Source organism: Lonchura striata, chromosome 11, assembly GCF_050655825.1.
Source record: "Lonchura striata isolate lonStrDom1 chromosome 11, ASM5065582v1, whole genome shotgun sequence".
In the NCBI taxonomy this organism is placed as follows: Eukaryota; Metazoa; Chordata; class Aves; order Passeriformes; family Estrildidae; genus Lonchura; species Lonchura striata.
Genome location: NC_140713.1, coordinates 9,190,158 through 9,211,727, shown reverse-complemented (window position 1 = coordinate 9,211,727; position 21,570 = coordinate 9,190,158). Strand labels below are relative to the sequence as shown.

The 21,570-nt window shown below is 39.8% G+C and overlaps 1 protein-coding gene across 6 annotated transcripts in view; it reads right to left on the bottom strand.

Annotated features, from left to right (window-relative positions):
• ADAMTS18 (ADAM metallopeptidase with thrombospondin type 1 motif 18) overlaps positions 1-21,570 on the bottom strand; it is a 78,668-nt gene that overhangs the window by 17,457 nt on the left and 39,641 nt on the right. For all 6 annotated transcript variants that reach the window (XM_085589457.1, XM_077786294.2, XM_085589462.1 and 3 more), the window contains 6 exons: positions 20,941-21,036; positions 19,775-19,923; positions 12,604-12,776; positions 10,614-10,744; positions 10,350-10,473; positions 9,036-9,280 (listed from right to left, as the gene is read on the bottom strand). In XM_085589457.1, the coding sequence (XP_085445583.1) occupies positions 9,036-9,280; positions 10,350-10,473; positions 10,614-10,744; positions 12,604-12,776; positions 19,775-19,923; positions 20,941-21,036 (918 nt within the window). The remainder of the gene's footprint in view (positions 1-9,035; positions 9,281-10,349; positions 10,474-10,613; positions 10,745-12,603; positions 12,777-19,774; positions 19,924-20,940; positions 21,037-21,570) is intronic.

The window sequence follows — 21,570 nt, the reverse complement described above, 5'->3', positions numbered from 1 at the left end:
GCTCTAATGACTCTTAACTCATCACCAATATGGGTCTTGTCACAGTAACATAAAGAGCAGGTACAGTTCACCCAGTTCCTAAATATGCTTTTTGATACGCATTTAAAGTACAATTCAAGTCTATGTTAATTATTGCCATTCAAAATATTAATAACTTATCAGTGAAGTTTACACAATGTCTGACCTGAGAACTTAAGTAATCCATACAAGTGGAACTGATCTCTGCAGAGACTGGTTTCATAAAATAGCAACAAACTCACATTTATGTTGTTTAAAACCAAGGAATATGGTAACATTTTGAAATGTAGCCAAGGGTTTTAAAGTATTCTGAAAATATACCTATTGGAAAACAGAAATTGCCCACGGCAGTGAAAATTCATACCAAATTTACATGACCTGCAGTTCAATAATGTTGAACACATGAAGGATCTGGACTACACAGTGTTTACTTTTCTAGAAGAAAGAAAAATGGATGCTATCATTTCCATTCTTAGTAGCCAAAGATTTTATTTCAGTCAGGGAACCACAATAATGATCCAAACTGAGAAAACAGCAATTAGGGCTGCAAAAGGCAAATACTTCCAAATGAATCATAGAGTATATGCCTTCTCCTGGGACGATTCATATTAGAAACTCCTTCAAGCACAGGTAAATCCAGTATTTCATGTGAATTTTTTCATCCATCCAAGCTTAATTCATGAATACCTTAGAATAACAGTGAGGTTATGGAAGAAATAGATCTAAGAGTGATTATTGACCCCTATTTTGAATGAAAACTCTTGGTAGAAATAGGATTACCAGATCTGCTTTAGGGATGAGTTATAGATGCAAGTATATATCACAACTATTTTACAAGAACAGGATTAAAATGGAATACTCTGAAATTAGGAAACATGAGAACTGAGGCTGCTGTGCAACTCCTCTTTGCCCATTCCAGATGCACCCCAGATCTCAGGATCTCTTACTGGCTCCCCAGGAAACCCCCACAGTGTCCAGCATTCCCAGCACATGGGGCTCCCTAATGAGCATCTCACACAGCTTTTATATTTCACTCTAGGCTCCTTCCTCAGGGTGTGCTTCTGCACCCCAGTTGCTATACTCTATTCAAACCAGTCCCAGTGTAACTTTTTTGGGACTTTTTTTTCCCCTTGGTTATTCATCATTATCTGATGTAAATGTGGTAAAATTTAACAGCCCCTTCAGATGAAGGAAACATCTCTTCTGAAAAATACTACAGGATGTATAATGTTCAACTGACTTTTCATCAGGAATGCAATACTATTGAAAAGTTGCAATTTTGCCAAAGTAACGTTTTTATTTTCACAAATCTATCAGACTGCTGACAGCAAAAAGTCCAGCTGTTAAAACAGCTGCTCTACAGTTTGAATATTGAACCCCAAGTCCAATGGCTTTGCAGATAAAACAGGTTGCAACAATGTGCTCACTCTTCTTCTCTCAAGGACAAATTGAGACAAATATCTGAAGCATAAAGATTCAGAGCATGTTCTTCAAAAAAAAAAAAAAAAGCAGTGTGTTAATTGTAGAAAGAACTAAGTCCTCTAATTTTTCTTCATTGAAAACAGTGCCTTCCTGATTCTTCTTGAAGACCAGACCTCAAAATATTTTAATTTACATTTACTCATCATCCAAGTCTAAGGTATTAGCACAGATCTCGGCATCTTAGGCAGCCAGAAACACTTTCTCCCCTTTCAGTGGGTGCTCTGTGTTTCTTCAAGAGCAGAGGTTGAAATTCTGTCTGGCCTTTTAATAAGTTGTGTCAAAGGAGGAGGAGGTTTTGTCCATACCACAAAAACTCGTGTAAGGGTTAGTTCTCATCTCATTTGATTCTGACAACTGCCATAAAATTGTGCTGTGCCAGTGGCCAAAAAGCAGCAAAGTTTAAAACTTTTCTAATAAAAATATCTTGAAGTATTAGACTGAACATTTGTCTTCTGAAAGTGCTCTTTGTGACAGTGGAGGCAAGGAACAGATGGAATGCATTCTGAACACGGAGTTCAGAACAGGAAAGGGGGAGGATGAGAAGGTAAGAGTGGCAGCTTTACTCCTGTTAGAGCAATCCTCTGCTGGTGCTTCAGCAGAGTGAAGGGGATGGTCTGGGGCGAGTGGGAACAAGCCCCATGGGAATCCATCCCTTCAGAGAGCAGGGAACACGATGCACGGAGCTCGCAGCCAGCTGGGTGCCTGGGGGGTAAATCCTGCACGCCAGCCAAGCTGGGCCATACACATTTTTAGACTTTGGGTTACACCCCCTCCTTGCACATTGGGAAGTAGCCACAATTCTAACAGGCTGGAGAAAGGAACTTCCTCTCCATTTCCTGGCCAGCAGCCAAAGCCAGAACCCCTTCCCACCCAGCAGGCGAGGAGAGGGAATGTGTACCAAGCAGGAGCTGCATCACTGGCAGGTGTCTCTCCTCCAGTATCATCCCAGACATGCAGAAAAAGGGATAAAATCAAACTATGGAGCAGTATTGGAGACAAAAGTATTGCAGGGCACAAAAAAATATATGCTTTGAAGTCCCTGGTGCTCAGCTGAAAAATAGTACATGGTGTATAAGTCTGACCGAGTTTTCATCAGGAATGCAATACTGTTGCAAAGTTGCAATTTTGCCAAAGTAACGAGCATATAAAAAGTTTTCTATCGTATTTTCAAACATTCATTATAAAGCCCCTTCTTAACAACCCAATAACTGAAGTCTGCATATTCAGCCAAGTTATCAGACCTACAAATTTGGAAAGACCTCCAGCGCTAGTCTACTTAACTGGATGCATTCCAGCATCTTTTCAGCCAACTGGCATTTGCTCCCAAATTTACAGCTGGCAAACAACCTCCTTAAACATTTCCAGTTCCTCAACAGAACTGTTTAATGTCTACCTTTAACACACCAACCACCTGACTTCAGACACAGCACTCAGCAGCTCTGACCGCGGGGCGCAGAGTTATAAAATTTACAGCTTCTTGAGCTGGAAAACCACAGGCTCTGTGGCTGGAATCTGCTGGGTCTATTCCGAAGGAAAAGAACTCTGCCTTTAGCTTACGGCACCAAATGGTAAAACAATGGATAAATTGAACTCTCCTGAGTAAAGAACCTTTTCCTTTTGCTGCTAATTTTGATATGAAAGCTAAACCAATAAATTCTCTAAACTAGCTGGGCATCTGCTCCTCTGTTTGAGATATTTTTCTCATGGCCATCCTAAGTTTCCAATATAATACTCTATTTTGCAGATCAATTTTTTAAAGAATCTACTAACATTGCTTTGTTATGATTGACTTGGTGCTTTCCAGTATTTTTTTTATTGTAAGATGTGCATGTGAAATTATTTGCAGCACACTGAATTAAGAGAGATTAAGTGATATAAGCTAAGTTCCTATTCCTTTCATGATGTTTTATTCAATGTATAGGAAAGAATACTAATGCCAGGCTTGTAGCATGCTGAGAAAAAGACTCTATCTCTGTGGAGGTCTAACAGATATTTACAGATCACTTACAGAGTGACGGTAAGCATAGGGGAAAAAATCCAGGTAAAAAGGACTATTTTCATCTGCATGTGCCCAGTTCACAAAATGGGTAAGAGCCCAAACTGAATCCCAGTATCCACGGTGCCTTTGCTCTGCATCCTCAAGCTGCATCTACACTGCAAACATCATCTACACTTCCTGGGTCATTCCCATTCTTTGAAGGCCTTGGATAATTTCTTTAGGGGGATGTACCAATCTGCAGGGAGGGAAGACAGGGAAGTCTGTGTGAGGTCAAGTGCCTAGCTGTGCTTTGCTTGAGACCTGCAGTTCTCATCCACTGGGGATCTACATGCTGTTTAATAAATACTAGCCAATATCCTAAGCCATATTCTGATTTCTCTGTTCAATTAAGGTTAATTCCACGGACTTCTATGAATTTATTCTGGTATATTTAAGCATGCAGCATATGGTTCTGGTGGAAAAGTGTTTAAAACAAGTTTTGAAACTACTCTGTTGTCTTCAGTGGGCAGTTACTGGATGGGATCCTTGACAGTGGCAGCACCAGGGCTTCAAAGAAAAGTGGGAGAACACCTGCTTGGAAAGCAGTAAAGGAAGAATTACCCACTGGGTACTTAAGCCAAAACTTAAAACAAAAGGGGTTTTATCTCTTCAGTACTTCTAAGATAACTTTAAACACAGTCCTAACTAAAAGCTTATGACAAACTACTGTTTTTCGAGTTCACTAAGGTCATTAAAAGGAAAAAAAATAAAAATAAGTACCCTTGAAAGGGTCCTAGATGATCTCATTTCTACTTCAGCTGTTTCAAATTTATCTTCCATTGTTATTATGTTCCATTTTTTCACTGTTCACAAGCTAAATGTACAACCTTCAGGGATGCTGTCCAGCTAATCTCTCCTCACTACAGGAGAACCCTTTTATCCATTGTATTGAGTCAACATCTGTATCTTATAAGTACATCTTAGGTCTCTTTAGCCTACTTTCTCTTCAGGGGAAATCAGTACAAATTTATCATCTAGTAGCTAATAATAAATGTAATCCTTTATAACTGCAACTTGGCTTTCTCCCAGTGGCAGCTACATCATCAGCAAAGCCATTCCACCTGGCCTCCTTTCTCCTCTTTTCCCCTATTGATAAAGAGGAAGTGATTTACTGGATTTAATTAGATGTATTCCTGCCTTGAAGCTTCATTCACCTTCTCTTCCTGTGGATGTCTGCCCCTTTACAAAGCATCCTTTCCATCTGTTACTTATTGATGTTAAAATAAACTCTTTCTTTCACAAAGATGTCGCAATCTCTTGATTTAATGTTTCACCAAGTTTGAGGTAAACTTCAATGAGGATTCTCATCCTGTCTCATCCTGGGAAACTTTACTTTCTCCAATTGTATTTGACTTCTCCAATCAGTCAATTCTTCCTTCATCTGCTTATTGATAGAATGGAACACAAAATTACAAAACTCTCATGGTTTTAAATCAGTTCCTTAATCCCTGGCCATGCAGCCTCTTTCATGCCCACATAAAGTTTTGTTTTGTTTTCTTGTGCCCTTTCAGAATCTTTCTCAGCATTTGAGTGAGTCATGGAGGGTGACTGAATATTTCACCAATGAATGTCCCTAGTGAGCCCCACAGGTGACAAAGCCCTGTGGAGGCTCTCCTTCTCCAAATGATTTTCAGCAGCTGGTGGTGCCCACTGGCAGCCCATGCTTGCAAAGTTAGATAATTAATGATAAATATACTGACTGTTTTTCCTCAAGTTAAATATCTTTCAGTTAACAGAAAAACACTGAAAAGGTCTTTTTCTGGATGAACTGACCTTGGATTACCTAGGGTCAAATAACAGATAAATGAGCTGAAGGTATTCAGCTACACACACACACAAAAAAAAAAAAAAAAAAAAAAAAAAAAAAAAAAAAAATCCAGCACGTTTCCATTTAAGATGAGACAAATATGCTATGAAAGCCATATATTAAAAAGCAGGTATCAACTTCTCATCCTAGATTGGCATCTACCATATTTCTACCCCTCTGACCACTGACCATTATTTCACATAATCTCAATTGGGCCATTTCAGCTACTGTCTTCTGAATCTATGAATATTTTTCATTTCAGCTTTTACTGGCTTTTGAAAACCCATAATCACCAAAAATATCAGTGTTAACTTCAGAAGGACAATGATACACAAATTCTGAAGGACATCAGTTTACTGGGTTTTCCCTTCCCTTCCTCTGTGAAATCAATTCCTGAACAGTCCAGAAGGGATCCTGATGAAACCTAAAACCTCATCATGCATTCACCCTTCCAGCAGTTGTGCTCATGAAATTCTAGTCATGCATATTAATTCCACATTCATCTCACCATGTTCTCCTCTTCAGAAAATATCTGGCCACTACAGTTTGTACTTTTTCTCCCACAACCCATTTAAATTACAGAGTCAGTACTCTTTGTCTTTTTTAGTATGATTCATTCCCATAATTACATATCTATAATATATAGAAGTATAGATATGGAGGGGAGGGTTTGGTGAAATTCTAGGGTAAATAAGAAAAGCCCTTTATGTATTTTTCTGGTGTCTGACCCATTTTTGAATAGTGTTGAGGACTGCAATATCTGATGAAATGATACGTGCTCAGCCGAACTATTGAAAAGCCTGGCAGAAAAGCAGATGTATAGGAACACACTGTACAATAAAAAATAAACACACCACATCTCACAGAACTGCAAGGCTCAACTTGTGGTGTGCAAGGCAATGGGAAATGTGGATTTTTTTTCTTATTTGCATCTCCTTCTGCTCTCTCAATACATGTTTCAGATGTCTCTTTCAAGAAAATATCTTGGAGGATGACTGGGTTTCAAAGGAAGTGATTGCCTTGAGCACAGACTTGCCAGACCTGTCTGGTCCCATCCTCTCCTGGGAATGTTGCTCGGAGGACGAGGACGTGCACAGCCTGAGCTTCCTGGATACCTGCAGCCTGCTTTGCATGCAGAAACAAAGGCAAAACCCTGGACCATACAAATCTCTACCAGAATTATAACTGCAGAATTAAATGGGCATGAGCTGTGTTAATCTGCCATTCAGTCATAGGTGAATGGCAATAAATACATCTGCAAAACCTTCTATTTTCAGTCCACCTGAAAAATAAAAGCTCCTGTATTATATATAGAATTTATCCAAGTCCTCAATACCTGCAAGGCACCATTTTACTAGGGCTCACAATGAATTATTCTGGAAGAAAAACAACAGCCCTAATCTAGAATAGAAGTATTAAATTTCTTTTGAATACAGCCTAATTTAAAAAACAAAAATCTCAAGATTGAAGGAAGAAGTTGAGGTCCAAATTCTGAAAAAAACTTATATAAAACTAATTTAGTTGAATAAAAAATTGCAGCAGGACACTTTTGTGTGCTTCTTTGAAAATTACAGGTGAGATAAAAATGAAGATGAAGCTACACTGTAGTATGCTTATACGCTCCTTTTTTAAGCCTGCTATCAGTTTCTGGTATTTGGAGCTGAAGCAGGATTTATTTCACTATTATGGCTGCTAGCAGACATTCAGCAATTTTGTTTCTTGAAACATATTTCTTCAGTTTTCTGGCATTTTTTCTTCTTAGAGTTACTGGTAAGTTATAAATAATGCAGATATCTGAACAGAAAAATCTGCTTTTTTTTTTTTTTTTCCAGAATTAAGCTTGCTGAATGCCTAAATTATTAAAGGGGGGGGAAAGACATCTTAAATGCAGCTCATAGATACGTGTAATTGGGGAACACATAACATTTTTAGTCATTAGAATCCCCAGCTACCAATGCCAGTGGTGTAGGTAGTTTAGTAAAAATACAAGGGAAGCTTAAATAAGCTCTAAAAGGAGCAACAGCCTCCACTTAAATGTTACATCTTAATAAAACTGTTCAGCGTAATTTGAAAGGATGAAAATAGAAGTGTTATTTGGCATTAATTTATTTTCTTTAATCTTTATTCTGCGAAGTATGTGCATGATATGCAGCCAAGTCTTCCTGCAGGCGATTAATTATTCATACTTCAGCTCTATAATAATAACAGAGCTCAAATCTACTTTGGGTTCTGACAAATAAGATTCCTGGGAGTCTAGCTTAACATTTCACAGTATATGTAAGTGTGGTGGTTTTGGTGTAAGGCAGATGATTTGCAGAGAGGGGAGCATGTCTGTAGCTTGTAAACAAAGCTGGACTAAAGGAAGATGCCTATGAACACACATAACCAAAATGAAAATTCTTCAGTGAAGAAAAACCTTGCAAAAGGCATTGTGAATTGTGATGGCAATTTGTGGAAAGACAAACCCTTAGCCCATGTCAAACTTCCTGTTCTAAAACTTGTGTTCACTCTCCAGCTCTAACATGTCCATGCTCCAGGGCCTTCAGTGGTTCCTAAGGACACATTTCAGTCCATTACTCAGCCAGGAGGAAGAGCAGCAAGGCTCTTCAGTATTCCAGATTCACACTTCACTGGACACTGGTAAAAGCTTTAATAACCCTTGAAGAATATGCTTCATGTCCCAGTCTGTGCTTGCTCTTTCTTGGTTTAACAAACCCAAGCTGGGCAAGGGAGTGGATTCCAGAGCCTGGGATATGGGATGGGAGCAAGGACAGCAGGATGCCCCCATGGCCAGGGAGCACAGCACCCACTGCCCTGAATCCCTGCTGGGGAGGGATCCTTCCTTCTCACAGGGAAGAAAGGATTCATCAAAACAGACTTAACAGCTGAGTTACAAAGCCAAATACCTGCTAGAGCTAAAAAGGGCAAACTAATGGAGCTAACGGGAAGCAAAGCCTTTGGTGATTCAGACTGAAATGGCCCCTCAGATGTTCTGATGCATTTTAGAAGAAAATCTAGCTAAGCAACCTAATGCAGAAAGAGGTTTTTCTTAGAACAGTTGCAAAGGCCAATTTCAAAATTGTAAAACTTGAACTAACCATGTAAATCGCAAATTTCCTTTCTACTTACAATAGTTTCAACACAGGACATCTGGCAAACAATATAGGTGACACAAATTTGATCGTGAGATAAATATATATATAATAGAATAACTGAACCAACAGAAATTAATTCTACAGGAACCTGTGTGTGGTATTTTGACTGCATTCCAAGGTGGGTGTGAAAATGGCTCCATTCACCTGCAGTTTCAGAAGCATTATTTGAACCTGTAACCATCGAGCATTGAAGTAATGGTACCTTTAATTTTTACATTATTGGATTTTATTGTATGCCATGTATGGGAGGCATTCATAATCCCCATCACCACTGTGAAACTCAGAAATTATGCTATAGGGTGTTTCACGCACCTTCCTTTTCACTGAATTTGTGACAGTTTACTAAATTTCAGACCTCGGTAAAGCAGTGAAAGGCCTTTCAATCCAGCATGATTGACCACACAATTAAGCCTGAATGCTATCATGACTCAACACTATTCTTTAATCTCTCTGAGAGCCCCAGTGCAGAGCTGAAGCTGTCATTACCAATTCTGTAATGGACATCAGGGCAAGAGCAAACAGAAGCCAGGCTTACTTCAAAGACCAGCGTCTCATTAGTGGGTCCTGCAGCATAGAGACTCTCGGGGTGGTTAAAGGAGCGTTGATAATCAAAAACTGTGCCAGCAAAAGGGAACTTCCCTGGCCAGTCGATTGTCCAGTCTCCTGTCAGGTAGTACTTGCTGGCCAGGCTGCGCACGGCCAGGTAGCTGGGGGAGACGTGCATCTCCTGCAGCTGGATGCTGCGCGCGCCCGCCGGCACCGTCACCACCGCGTAGTAGTCTGTGAGGAGAGGAGGCAGCAACGCGTTGGCAGCTGGCACACACACAGCTGGCTCATCTCCCTGAGCCAGCTTGCAAATCAGCACAGTTCAGAAGACACACAGCTGTTCTGACCCGCCAAGGTAGTCCGTTTTCACCAGGAGAAACCAGTTCTGATTTTAACATCCCCCCCTCCCCGCCCCATGTGGCCCGTAATCAGAGTAACTCTGAGGTATTTCAATTCCTGAAATTTTTCCTTGTGATTAAAGGCAAGAAAAAGCAAGTTCGCCTTAGAAAAATTCGGAACACACTAATGGTGGCTCCACTGTAGCTTTTCCTGCAGTTCCCTACAGTAGCTGGAAGGTACTACTGCCAAGCACAAGGGCTGTAAGGTGAGGTGCACTGGGATGCAAAGTCTTCACAAAGCCCTGGATACCAGAGGATCTCCCTGCTGCCAGCCAGGGCTGCATTACTACATCCTGGACAATTCCCTGGCCTATAGTACTGCAGTAAGGACATGTCTTATGACCAACAGCAAAGAGATCCTCAAAATACCCCTGTGGGTGCCGAAATCTTATCTGTATTTTATACATAAAAAACCTGCAGCACAGTGAGATTATTTCCCAAGAAGCCTGTGAAAGTACACTAAGGAAAAGTCCACCTCCCTGTGCCTGGATCTTCCACTGAAACAGCTTCCAGACTACTCAATTTGAAAATAGACATGGAAATACTGTCATGTTTGGCATTATGCTGTGTATTGCTTCTTATATGTTCCACAGTCCCACCCCAGTCAGAGCTGCTGACAGCTATTTTTTTCTTGCCTGAATCCTAAAATCTCTTTTAAGAGGATTCACATGCATAAAGGGAAAATGTGGCTTAAGTAACAAGAGAATTGTTTAACTGACCAAGACTTATGCTCACAGCCTTCTTGTTACCAAGAAACAGGAGAAATGTGAACTCTCACTCTCCCTGTGATTTTCTCCTCACATCTGGACCCTCAGCCACTGCATGAATGAGCAAGGAGTCATACATATTGCATGGGGACAGAGCAGAGCAGTGAGTTGATGATCATGGGGAACAGTTTTCCTTACCATTAGCTTTGTGCTGGGTCAAGTATTGGCCTTTAAAGAACTTGCACGTTGAATTATCTCCTTTACAAACTCCACAAGCATCCAACACAGCTTTGGAACCAAGTCCATGATCACACCCTACTTGCTGCAACCAAAAGGCACAAGTGAAGGACTCAGATAAAAGGGAATTTGAAGAAACAGCTGCATTTTCCCTAAAGGAGTCAATTGCCCACTAACAAAAAATAAATAGACATTAGGATTGTAAGAAACTTAATTTTATCTTACTTCACATATTCCATCAATACAAACATCATAATTATTTGGAGAACACAGAGTTCCATCTTTCACTTTGCTGGACATTGCAAAGAAAAAGTCAAAGTCTTCAGCTGTGCAATACAATTTACATCTGTCTTGCTCTGAGGAGAAAACAAACAAACAAAAGACAAGGAAGCATTAGGAGACCTGCACTCTTAAAGAGATAAAAAGCATCTTGGCTGTTGTTTCTTCCTGTATTCTAGAAGATAAGCTGCAAGGATGAACCGTGCATGATGACAACTTAGGACACCAGAATGTAGCTAAATAGAAATATAGCTAAATAAAGTAGTTTATATCATGCTTTTTTAAAAGCACATGTGAATTTGCTTGTCCACACAAAGAATTGAGAATTCAAACTCAGTGTAAAAGCATTGCCTTAGCCCTGCTGCTGCACCCTGCTTTCAGTTCCACTGCCTCACAGGCTCAAATTTCATTTTTATTAAGATAAATGGGAGACTGCAATAACTTTATCTGAAGTTTACTTTAAATTTGGGAAAGAGATAACATGGCACAAATGATCAGTTCTGCTGAAAGCTAGAACTGCAGCCAGACTTCCCCTAACAAAAGTATTTTTCCTCCAACAAATCCCAACCATTGTCAAATTTCTCCTTACACACAAGTGGTGTGTTATAAAAGGTTGATGAATTCTGCACAGACAAAACCAGTCATGAAATAATAAATATTATCATAACTGCTGAAATGCAGAGTTTTAATACAAATTGAAGTGCAGCAAATAAAACAGTTTTTAAGAATATGAAATTGTACTCAAAAGAGAATCCTTTTATTGTTAAATCAAGTAGCTGGATTTCCAGTAGCCTCTTCTACACAGGTAAAGAATCTGTGGCAATTTTGAAAACCAGATTATGTTTCCAGGATGATAAATATAGATCTTGGGTGAGCTTTTACAAAGCAGCTGAGAGGAAGGCTGGGAATTTTCAACTTCAGAATTACTTGGAGACATCTTACTTTTGAAAATGACACCCCTTGTCCCTAATTTTAAACCTCTTTTACTAAACACAGCTCCCCCTTGTAAAACCAATATAGGCCACCTTAATTTCTATTAAACAAGATGTATTTTTTGCCCTATTATAGAATATCCTGCTGCATACTGTGAAACTATATTACTTCTTTCCCCTGTTCACACTGACCTGTTAGGATATTTTTAAATACCTGAGAAAATATCCACAAAGATTTTTGAAGAAAATATAATCATGCTATGAATTAATGTCTGTGCACGTATATATTTAATTACACACATTACCATCAAAAGCAAATTTGTACATGTGCTAAACAAAGCAGCTATGATGTGAGAACATTCAGACACTTTTATTCAAGTAGTGCTTTCAAACTGGAGAAAATATTTGTTTTAGCAGATAAAAGTGAATACTGATTCAAAATATTTACAAAATTAAGATGCATAAAATAAAAATAAACTCGCTTGCGCAAAATAACAGAAATAGTTATTGAGACCTGAACTTGATAAAGATCTCTTAGTAAAAGATGACCTTAAAAAAATGTATGCCAGTATATTGTTTGCATTTCCACTTCTCATGGGACCATACCAGCAGAAAAGTCAAAAGGTTGATTTACTGTTACATTTCGAAATCTGAGAACATTCCAAAAGAAGGATGATTCTGGTAGTGTTATTGTGGAAGCTTACATTTCCCATGCTGAAAATTCCATGGAAATTGTTTTGCTTGGGTTTCAGACTAAGCAATATGGAATATAAAATGAGAGAGAGAGAGGCAGCAACAGCCGGGGAGTCACGGTGAGGACACGGACTCGAATTCCCAGCCCAGATCAATCCTGCATGTCCCTGCAGGCAGGATCACACAGCAGCCTGGCTCCAGCTCTGCCAGAAAGCAAACACATCTCAGCCAGGGCCAGCGAGCTGTGTCTGCTCACAAGGTGTGATGCTCACCCAGAGCTCCGAGCTCCCTGGCAGCAGGGCCACTCTCACCTTCCACTTTGGTGTAGGGCTTCCACTTGTAGAACCAGCCCCGGAAGGGTTTGCTGTTGTACTCTGCACACTGCAGGGCTCGGAAGTCCAGGCTGCCTGCCGGGCAAGGCTGCTTATTGCAGAGCTGGTACACACGGCTGGAGCCTTGGCAGAACTTCCCACCGTACTGAGGCCTACAAAGAAAAGAGAAAAAGGTGATTTTGCAAAGCCTCCCTTTTGTGTGATTGGCATGTTACACACGTGTGAGAATACAGGGAACAGGAGAGGACATTCTGCCTTGGGAGATCAGTGTTTCTTATATGGGCCATTAATTTTCATGGTTCCTAAAACCAAGCAAAGCAGTTGACATGAGTTATCTACTTGGATCGCTGCAGACTCAGCAAAGATGCAACCATCTAGAGGTGAGTCATGTTTGCACTAATTTAAATTTATAGGGCTATTTAGTGCTGGCTGGGTTCAACCTTGTTATACAGCTATTTTTACTCAGCTGTAACCAAGGAATGAACATGTGCAAAGAATTACCTATCACAATTAGAGTTAATAAATGATAACATAAAACTGATCAAACAAAAAGAGAATGAATGATTGCATTTGCTTGTTAATTTATTTTGTAAATCATTTGGAAAAAATGTGCTTTTAAATAGACAGAGGAAACAGGGACTGTGCATAGTTGTCCTGCTTTAGGAAAGTGCTGGAATTCTGAGGTAATTTTAAACATGTCACATCCACTTCAGCAAACCTCACCTGGGCATTTCCCTTCATCTTGGCCTGAATGGAAAGATCATATTCTATTACTTTGCTCATACCTCACATTAACGAAATATTTTTTTAACCATTTGGTCTGTCCACAGATATTGTAAAACAATATAAAATGCGAGAGTTGCTCTTTTGAACTTAGCAGTTCACTGATGTCATTTGTGCAGTTTCACAATGCTCAGATACACATCTGCAAGCACTGAGCCAAGTCTTCAAAATAACAAATTCTAAGAACTCTTTGTTGTAGTATACATTTCCAGCACCTAGCAAAAAGAAATGTACCAATGCTACACTTGCACTTATTTATATAATGACTTTTTCAAAAATTAGGGAACTTCAATACTTGAAGGACAAGATATAAACTTTGAGTAGACAGCTTTGCTCATATTATACACACATTAAGGGAAAAACCCAGATTAATAGAAAAGATACTGAATAACAGTAATATATTAACTAAAATCAAAATTTAAAATTCTAAGAGTATAGAATGTGCAATAGAAACATATTGTTTGTTGAAATCCCTAAACACTATGTTCTAACTATTCCCCACATCCAAGGATCCCATGCAACTCCTGACTTGCTCATGCCTGGCGTAGCATGGACACAGCTCTGTGCAACATGGAGGAGAAAATCCAGGTGCTTCTTCTGTTTGCTATGGTATCAGTTTTAACTCCCATATGTCTAACCCTCTAACCAAGCTGGGACTTGCTTTTTTAAATGTTTTACTTACACAATATCTGCCTTTTCCAGAATTCTGGGCTGCAAAACAGTCTTTCAGAGAAAGAGATGCAAACCCACCTGTTATTGTATTTAAAACTGTGTTAAATCACCAGTGCTGTGGAAAAAAACCACAACTTCCACTGACTTTTCTTGAGGTCACCTGCCAGCTACACTGATACTGGCTATAATGGTGAAGGTCTTAATGTCAGATTTTCTGTTCTAGTTGTTGGCAATCAAGCCTGTGAAGGGCAGGGAAGATACAGAACATCAATGAAATCAGGGAGTGTTTATGTTGATTTTGTGCAATTGGTGAGAGCTTTGAGTTAAATCAGCCAGACTGTTGGGTGCTGACTCAACTCTGTACAGACTTTCTTTACAGCTTCAGTACATGGAGAATTTTTGACCTCCTTCAACCCCAGAGTCCAAATCTGCTTTAGTATAAGGAAAAGAAGCAACCTCCTTCCAAATAAATGCTACCAAATAAGCGATATAATAGAATTATTTATTTATGGCTAGATCATGATTTCCAGATGCACTCTTGCATTTAAGGATGGGATAAAATTCCTCCAAACTAAGAAAGCTCTCCTCAGGCCATCAGGGCAAGGATGCCACCTACAAGTGGGCACGAGACTGAAGGGTGGATTTAACCATGGACAGTGTTTCTCAGGTGATCCATGACTGTGAGACGTGTGCTGCCATCAAACAGGCCAAGAGAGTGAAGCCCCTGTGGTATGGTGGGTGGGGGTCCAAGCACAGCTATGGGGAGGCCTGGCAGATTGACTACATCACACTGCCCCAGACACGCCAAGGCAAGCGCTACGTGCTGACCATGGTAGAAGCCACCACTGGATGGTTGGAAAGCTACCCTGTGTCGCATGCTACAGCCTGTAACACCATCCTGGGCCTTGAAAAGCAGGTCCTGTGGAGGCATGGTACCCCTGAGAGGATTGAGTCAGACCATGGGACTCATGTCAAGAACAGCCTTATCAACACCTGGGCTAGGGAACATGGCATTGAGTGGGTGTACCACATCCCAAACCATGCACCAGCTGCAGGCAAAGTGGAGTAGTACAATGGACTGTTAAAAACCACCTTGAAAGCATTGGCTGGGGGATCTTTCAAAAACTGGGAGCAGCATCTGGCAAAAGCCACCTGGTTAGTTAACACCCGAGGCTCTACCAATCGAGTGGGCCCTGCCCAGTCTGAACCTTTGCGTATAGTAGATGGAGACAAAGTCCCAGTGGTGCATGTCAGAGGTTTGTTAGGGAAGGCAGTGTGAATCAATTCTGCCTCGAGTAGAGACAAACCCATTCGTGGGATTGTCTTTGCTCAGGGACCAGTTTGTACATGGTAGATAATGCAGAGAGATGGAAGAACACAATGTCTGCCTCAGGGAGATCTGATTGTTGGGTGAGAACTATGTGTAAATATCAGTTTGCTGAATGTTACTACAATTGTCTTTGTATAGCTGCATATTGGATGTGTTTGTAGAGTTAGAATATATATATTAGCTTTAGTAGTAAGCTGACTATATGGGGATAAGGAGTGGAATGTCCTAGGATGACGTTATGTTTTATCCCCAATCGTCTGTTCTGTTTATGCTGAATAATAAGTTTTTCACCTTTAAGACTTGTTCCAGGAGTGAAGGGGGGCGAGAAGAAGCGCAGAGTTTGTTTTCAGAAACGGCACTCACTCCTCCACTCCTCCTGGACTGCTTTGTCTGCAGACAGACAGAGGGACAGAGCTCTCCTTTGCTTTTCCAGTTAGTTTTAGCTAGCTGAGGTGAAGAATTTCCCATGACTGGCTTTTCTTTTGGACCTGCTCAAACCTGCTCTGGACTGAACACCCAGAGGAGCACCGGCAGCTCACACCTGTGGCCCAGCGGGTCAGGCCAGGGCCGCGGCACTTCCAGAGCCAGAGGGACGGATCAGAGACTGAGTGAGCCCAGCTGCAGCCCAGCGAGGGACTTTCTGAGTTTGTCTCTCTTTTGGAGCAGCAAGAGGTTTTACTGTTTAATATTGTTTATGTTTTCATGTTTAATAAACATTTTTATCCACTTTTCTCCAAGGAGGTTTTTTCCCCGAACCGGCTGTGGGGAGGGGCCAATTGAATCTGCTGCCTAAATGAACCCCTCTGGAGGTTCTCTCCCAAATTTGTCCTGATCCAGGACACTTCTGAACAAGGCATTCTGTTTCCCAGCTTCATGACAGCATTTTAATATTACAGTACATTCCCATTACTGAAACTGTTGGCTTGAGAGTGATGGAAACTTCTCCACCTTCATTTTTACCAACAAGATGTCAGTAGGAGTTAAGTAATTCACAGGAAAAGAGATGGAGATCTACAAATGCAAATATCTGTGGAAATATTATTATCTACACTGAGAAAATCATGCTTTTCTTGAGGATGTTTGTAATACCAGTAGATTTTGGGTGGACTGCCTCCAGAAGCTGTTGGTGTATCCACACTTACAGTGGATTGCCCTGCATGAAGGACATTCCAGTATTTCTGTAGTGGTACAGTTCCCCCAGTACGGACCCAGTCTAAAGCTTTCACCCCTCTGTGACCCCCTCCAGAACTGATATAAACAGGCTGACCTGCATGAGGTCTTGCTGAGGATAATTGGAAAAGGGAGAAATTTGGTAAGAAAGGCCAACAATAAAAAGTCTCCAAAGATAGATTTGGAAAAGGAGTCTGTGTGCAAACAGGTAAGTACTCCATTCCATATAAGACTCAAATACTAAAATGCTACAAGAGTAGCTTAAATTAATTCTAGAGTACCCTTTTAAGGGTAGATTTCCTAAACCACTATCTTGACTGCAACACAACACAGAGTGAGAAATCCTGAAATTCAGGTGATCAAGGAAAGTATTTAATGCAATACCAAATCAATTAAGACTCTGAAATTCTGGACTCCTAATTTTCAATTTTTGTAATAATTTAATTTCATGTAAGAACCCTTCTGCTCATCTTGTGGCCATATTATGATAATATCACAAAGCTTTATTATTCTGAAAGGTCCGCAAAGTCTTTGTTTTTTTAGAAGTATTTTAAATGGCATCATTAATTTGCATCAGTTTACATCTCAAATTTTCTGTAATCACTGTTACAGACGTTATACACAAAAGATTTTAAAAAGTGTGTTCAAGCAGTTTTGATTCAGTCTTCTGACTGCACACATGCCTACAACTCCATTCTGCTCTGCTGAACAATGCACTATTGTGAGGCGTAGGATGCAGTCCCACAGATATGATTCAGGTATTAATTTAAATCTCTCGGGCACTCTTCGGGCTCTTTCCCAGCTAAACTATTAAATTATGCAATCAATTTCTATCTTGGAAAAGTACCTCAACTGTAAAGTGCTGTGGTGTATGAAAACCAGACCCATGAAATTGCACTGTGACAATTTACAGGAACATAATGATTTTAGCAAATCTGCCCAGCTCTGTGGACTGCAGATGATCCCCATGGGTGTTTGTCAGTGAGAATTTGTGCACAGTCCCAGTGGGAATTCCAAAGCCATACCCAGAGCTGTTTGGGTGTGGTCACAAGGGCTGCCTGAAAATTGGCAAGAGGAAAGGAATTGAATTGTTTTGATATTATTTGCAAGAGGAACATTCCACAAACTCACACAGGTAACAAGATTTTCACACACAACAGCCTGACGCTGTATTCTTCACTTGCCATTAAATTTCTGGTAAGATGGGTCACCTTTAAAATCACCAGAAACTGAGACATTTCCCTCAATGTTCATAAGAAGTCAATAATTTTGATTTCATTTTAGAGTCTAGTCAGCTCTTCACAGATCCACACCCTTGTTCTAATCTAATTAACAGAAATGACAAATGCTTTGTAATTTTCAAAAGTTTGCTATCCAAAATCATCTATCAAACTTTTGAATAAAAAAATCATTAGCTCCTACACAAACCTGGATTAGGAAAAGTGACATAAATATACCACACAGAAAATAACATACATATATGTACCAAAATATATAAACATCTGAAATATGTTTCAGAAATTAAGAAAGAAATCATATTCTGAATTGCTGCTCATTTTTAGAGGTTAACAATGAACAGGGATTAATCCTTAAATCATTCTGTGTGGTGTAGTATTGAAAATAGATTGTATTATTTTTCTTCTGATTCCACATCCATACAAAATGCTGTGATAGCAAATACACAGTACACACATATTTGTGCACTGTTGTGTGGCTTATTTATACCCCCATCATTCCATCAATGTAGCTCTGAGAGAGAATTATACCCTCTTCTCTTTGCCCTAACTGGATTACCACTAATACAATGGAATTAAATCTAGTGTAAACATGATCCAGCTCTGGTACCAAGTATGACTCGGTTACATCAAATCTTACTTCATTAGAACAGACAGTTCACTCTGAAGGAAAGTTCCAAATGCTACAGCAGCTGACACACTTCATGTTGAAGAGATTCTGTCTGAAGACCCCAGAAACCATTATAAATCACACCAGTGGACCAAACTAAACCATTTCCACTGGACATTCTCCTGTCACACAAGGAGAGCAAGGAGGAGCTTATGCATAAATGCAAAGAACAATATACAGCCATACACATTCAGCAAGAAAAGCAGGAACCAAAGCAGGAAGACCAAAACATATACATATGGCCTCTGAGACCCTGCATTCTTGTGCTAAACTGCTTAACAAAGGGAAATATCCAAGTAATTTTATTTATGAAAATGAACAAAGAAATAATAAAAAAGGTTGACAAAACGCTCTGCTACAGATCTGCAAAAATTGGCTTGACTGTGGGTAATAAAGACTATTTTAACTAACTCACATTCTCCTATAACATAGTATATGAAGCGTGGATATTATACTGCAGCACTGAATAGTAGATGAGAGGCTTCTTTACAGCCTCATATAAACTGTGTCATATTTTCTCTCTTTTTTATTACTGCAGTTTAAATGCTGCTTTTACTGTGTGCAATAAGGAATACATGTGTCTATGCCTGCTGAATTTCTGAATTTCTGTGTTAAATAAAACAGGGAAATCTTTTTTTTTTTGTAGGTTGCGGTCAGTTGAGTACTTGGGAAAGATGCTGGTCAGTTAACACTTTAAGTCTACTTTTAAATACTTATCATTATGAATAGTCTTTACAGAGATAAGATATTTATTAGAGGCAAATAAATAAAATGTTTTGTGAGTTAGCACACAATTGCAAGGTTCAGCAACTTTTGTTTGACTCATGAAATGTAAAAGAATGCAAATAACATGACAGACATGCAAAGACATCTGTCCTTATCATCCTGGAAAATATGATCTCAGTGGAAGTCTTAACAGCTTTTAAGATATTTTTCCCCTACTCTCTGTTAGGTATAAAAATGTCTGTATGGTGCTTCCTTAAACATAAAATTTAAAAGTGTAAAATGTAAAAATGTCTGTACAGTGCTTCCTTACTTCTGCAGGTATTTGATAAACTGTAGCATCCCAAAATAAATGAAGCAGGTTGGGCTGGAGATGCTGAGGTACCCCAGCAGTCTGCAGCCAGCCTCTGCATAGAGCTGTGTTCCACCCTTAGCGGGCATGGGAGAAAGCCTTACAAACATTTCCACACACGTTGTTTCCCTGCAGAAAGGGACCGTACTCATTTTCTGTCCTAGTCACATGAATAGCATAAAAACGCTGCCTTTCCATCCATATCTATGTCTTACTTTGGATTATTGCAGTGCCTTTCCTGGTAGGTGACCCCTCCTCCACAGGTGCGAGTGCACTCTGACCACTCGGACCAGGCAGACCACTGGCCGTGGACAGGCTTGGGCCCGTGGTCACCGTACTGGACACACTGTCCTCTGCGACACCACTGCAAAACAGGGACAGAAAACACAGTCAGCAGCACCCAGGAGACGACAAAAAAAACCCCCAAAAACCCAACAAAACCATTTAAAACTCCAGTGCTTGATCCTAATACCCACTGAACGCAAAGAGCAGCTTGCAGCAAGACGAGGATTCTGGAGTGAGACATTGATCCATACAGTGGCATAGATAAGTGATGCTTTAATATTTGTCCAAGTTTTGAGTTGAAGATCCCTGAGGTAGCAAATTTTCAAAACTGTTCTCTTGAAGAGTGCTTTTTTGCCTTACTCTTCCCCCAAAAATGTGTGTTACTTTATGTCCCTGTGCTGCAGAGCCTCAACACTTCCTGTGTAATTTACACACAGCCTCCTAGAATTCTAACTTGTCTTCCCTTTATGATTCAATTATGAAAAACTGCATAAAGAGAAAAAGCAAAATAGAACATTTGTCAGTAACTTGAAAATCAAAACAGTTTTTTGCTGGAAGAAACCTTATAGGTAAAGAAAATATTTTGTATAACTACAGATGAGAGTAAATTAGAAGGTTCAACTCAAATAAATGCAAAAAAATGAGGGTAAATACAAACAAATAAGATAAGTGTAAATTAAAAGGTTTGATTCAAACAAATAAGCTCTTTCAGTGGTGATCTCTGGTGAAAATATGGCCTTAGTCTGTACAGTAAATAGTATGGCTTAAGGTATGAACATATCAGAGTAGAATTTGAAACAGTGACTTAACCTCTGTTATAATTCATGTATTTTCTTACTGATTTAGATTTGCCAGAGATATCTGATCCTACAGCTCCTTGGGAGAGGCAGCAGGCCCTGCCATCAAACAGGTACTGCTGGGAGGCCACATCCTGAGTATGCATCACAGTGGAATCATTTACAAAGCAATCTCAAAGCCCGAAATGGCAAATCTGGAGGGATCTGGCTAAAACTGCTTTTGATGGGAGCTTGTATTTGACCAAACAGAGTCTAAACTCAAGTCAGGATGACAATATTTTATATATAAAACAACTTACCATACTTATACCGCAAGCTGTTCCTTCTGCTGCGGGCATGAACTTTGTCTCACACCTGTGACCCACCTTGTGACACCAAAGGGATTTGCAGATATCCTGAAAAGGAAACAGTACTTGCTACAGTGCTCATAATTTCTATTATTTCCTGGTATTTTAAAAGAACAATCAATGAAACATGCTTTTGACACCTTAAAAGACATATAAATAAACTTTTCTGAATTTGGAAAATCCTGGGTTAAAGTTTCCTAGCACAGATGTACACGGTATATTGCCTTCTTGTTTATGCACCATTTCACTATATATTTCTTAAAATTATATTGAGTGTGAGATTATAATAGAACACAAACAAAGTGTTTAAAAGTTCATGGCTAAAATTTCACCATGTCTGCAGGGACTATAATACTGTGAAGAGACAGGATTTTTCTAAACCAGAGAAGATATCTGGAAAGGCAGTCTGTGCACAGTGCTGTTCACTCCCTCTTCCTTGTCTATTAGCTGTGGAAGGAACACAGCTGCCACAACTTGAATAATGTGGTTAGTATACAATAAATCATAATACTCCAGGATAATAGCAGGAGTAAAAGAAATTACCATACGTTTTTTCAGAATGAGCACTCCAGCTTATTTTAA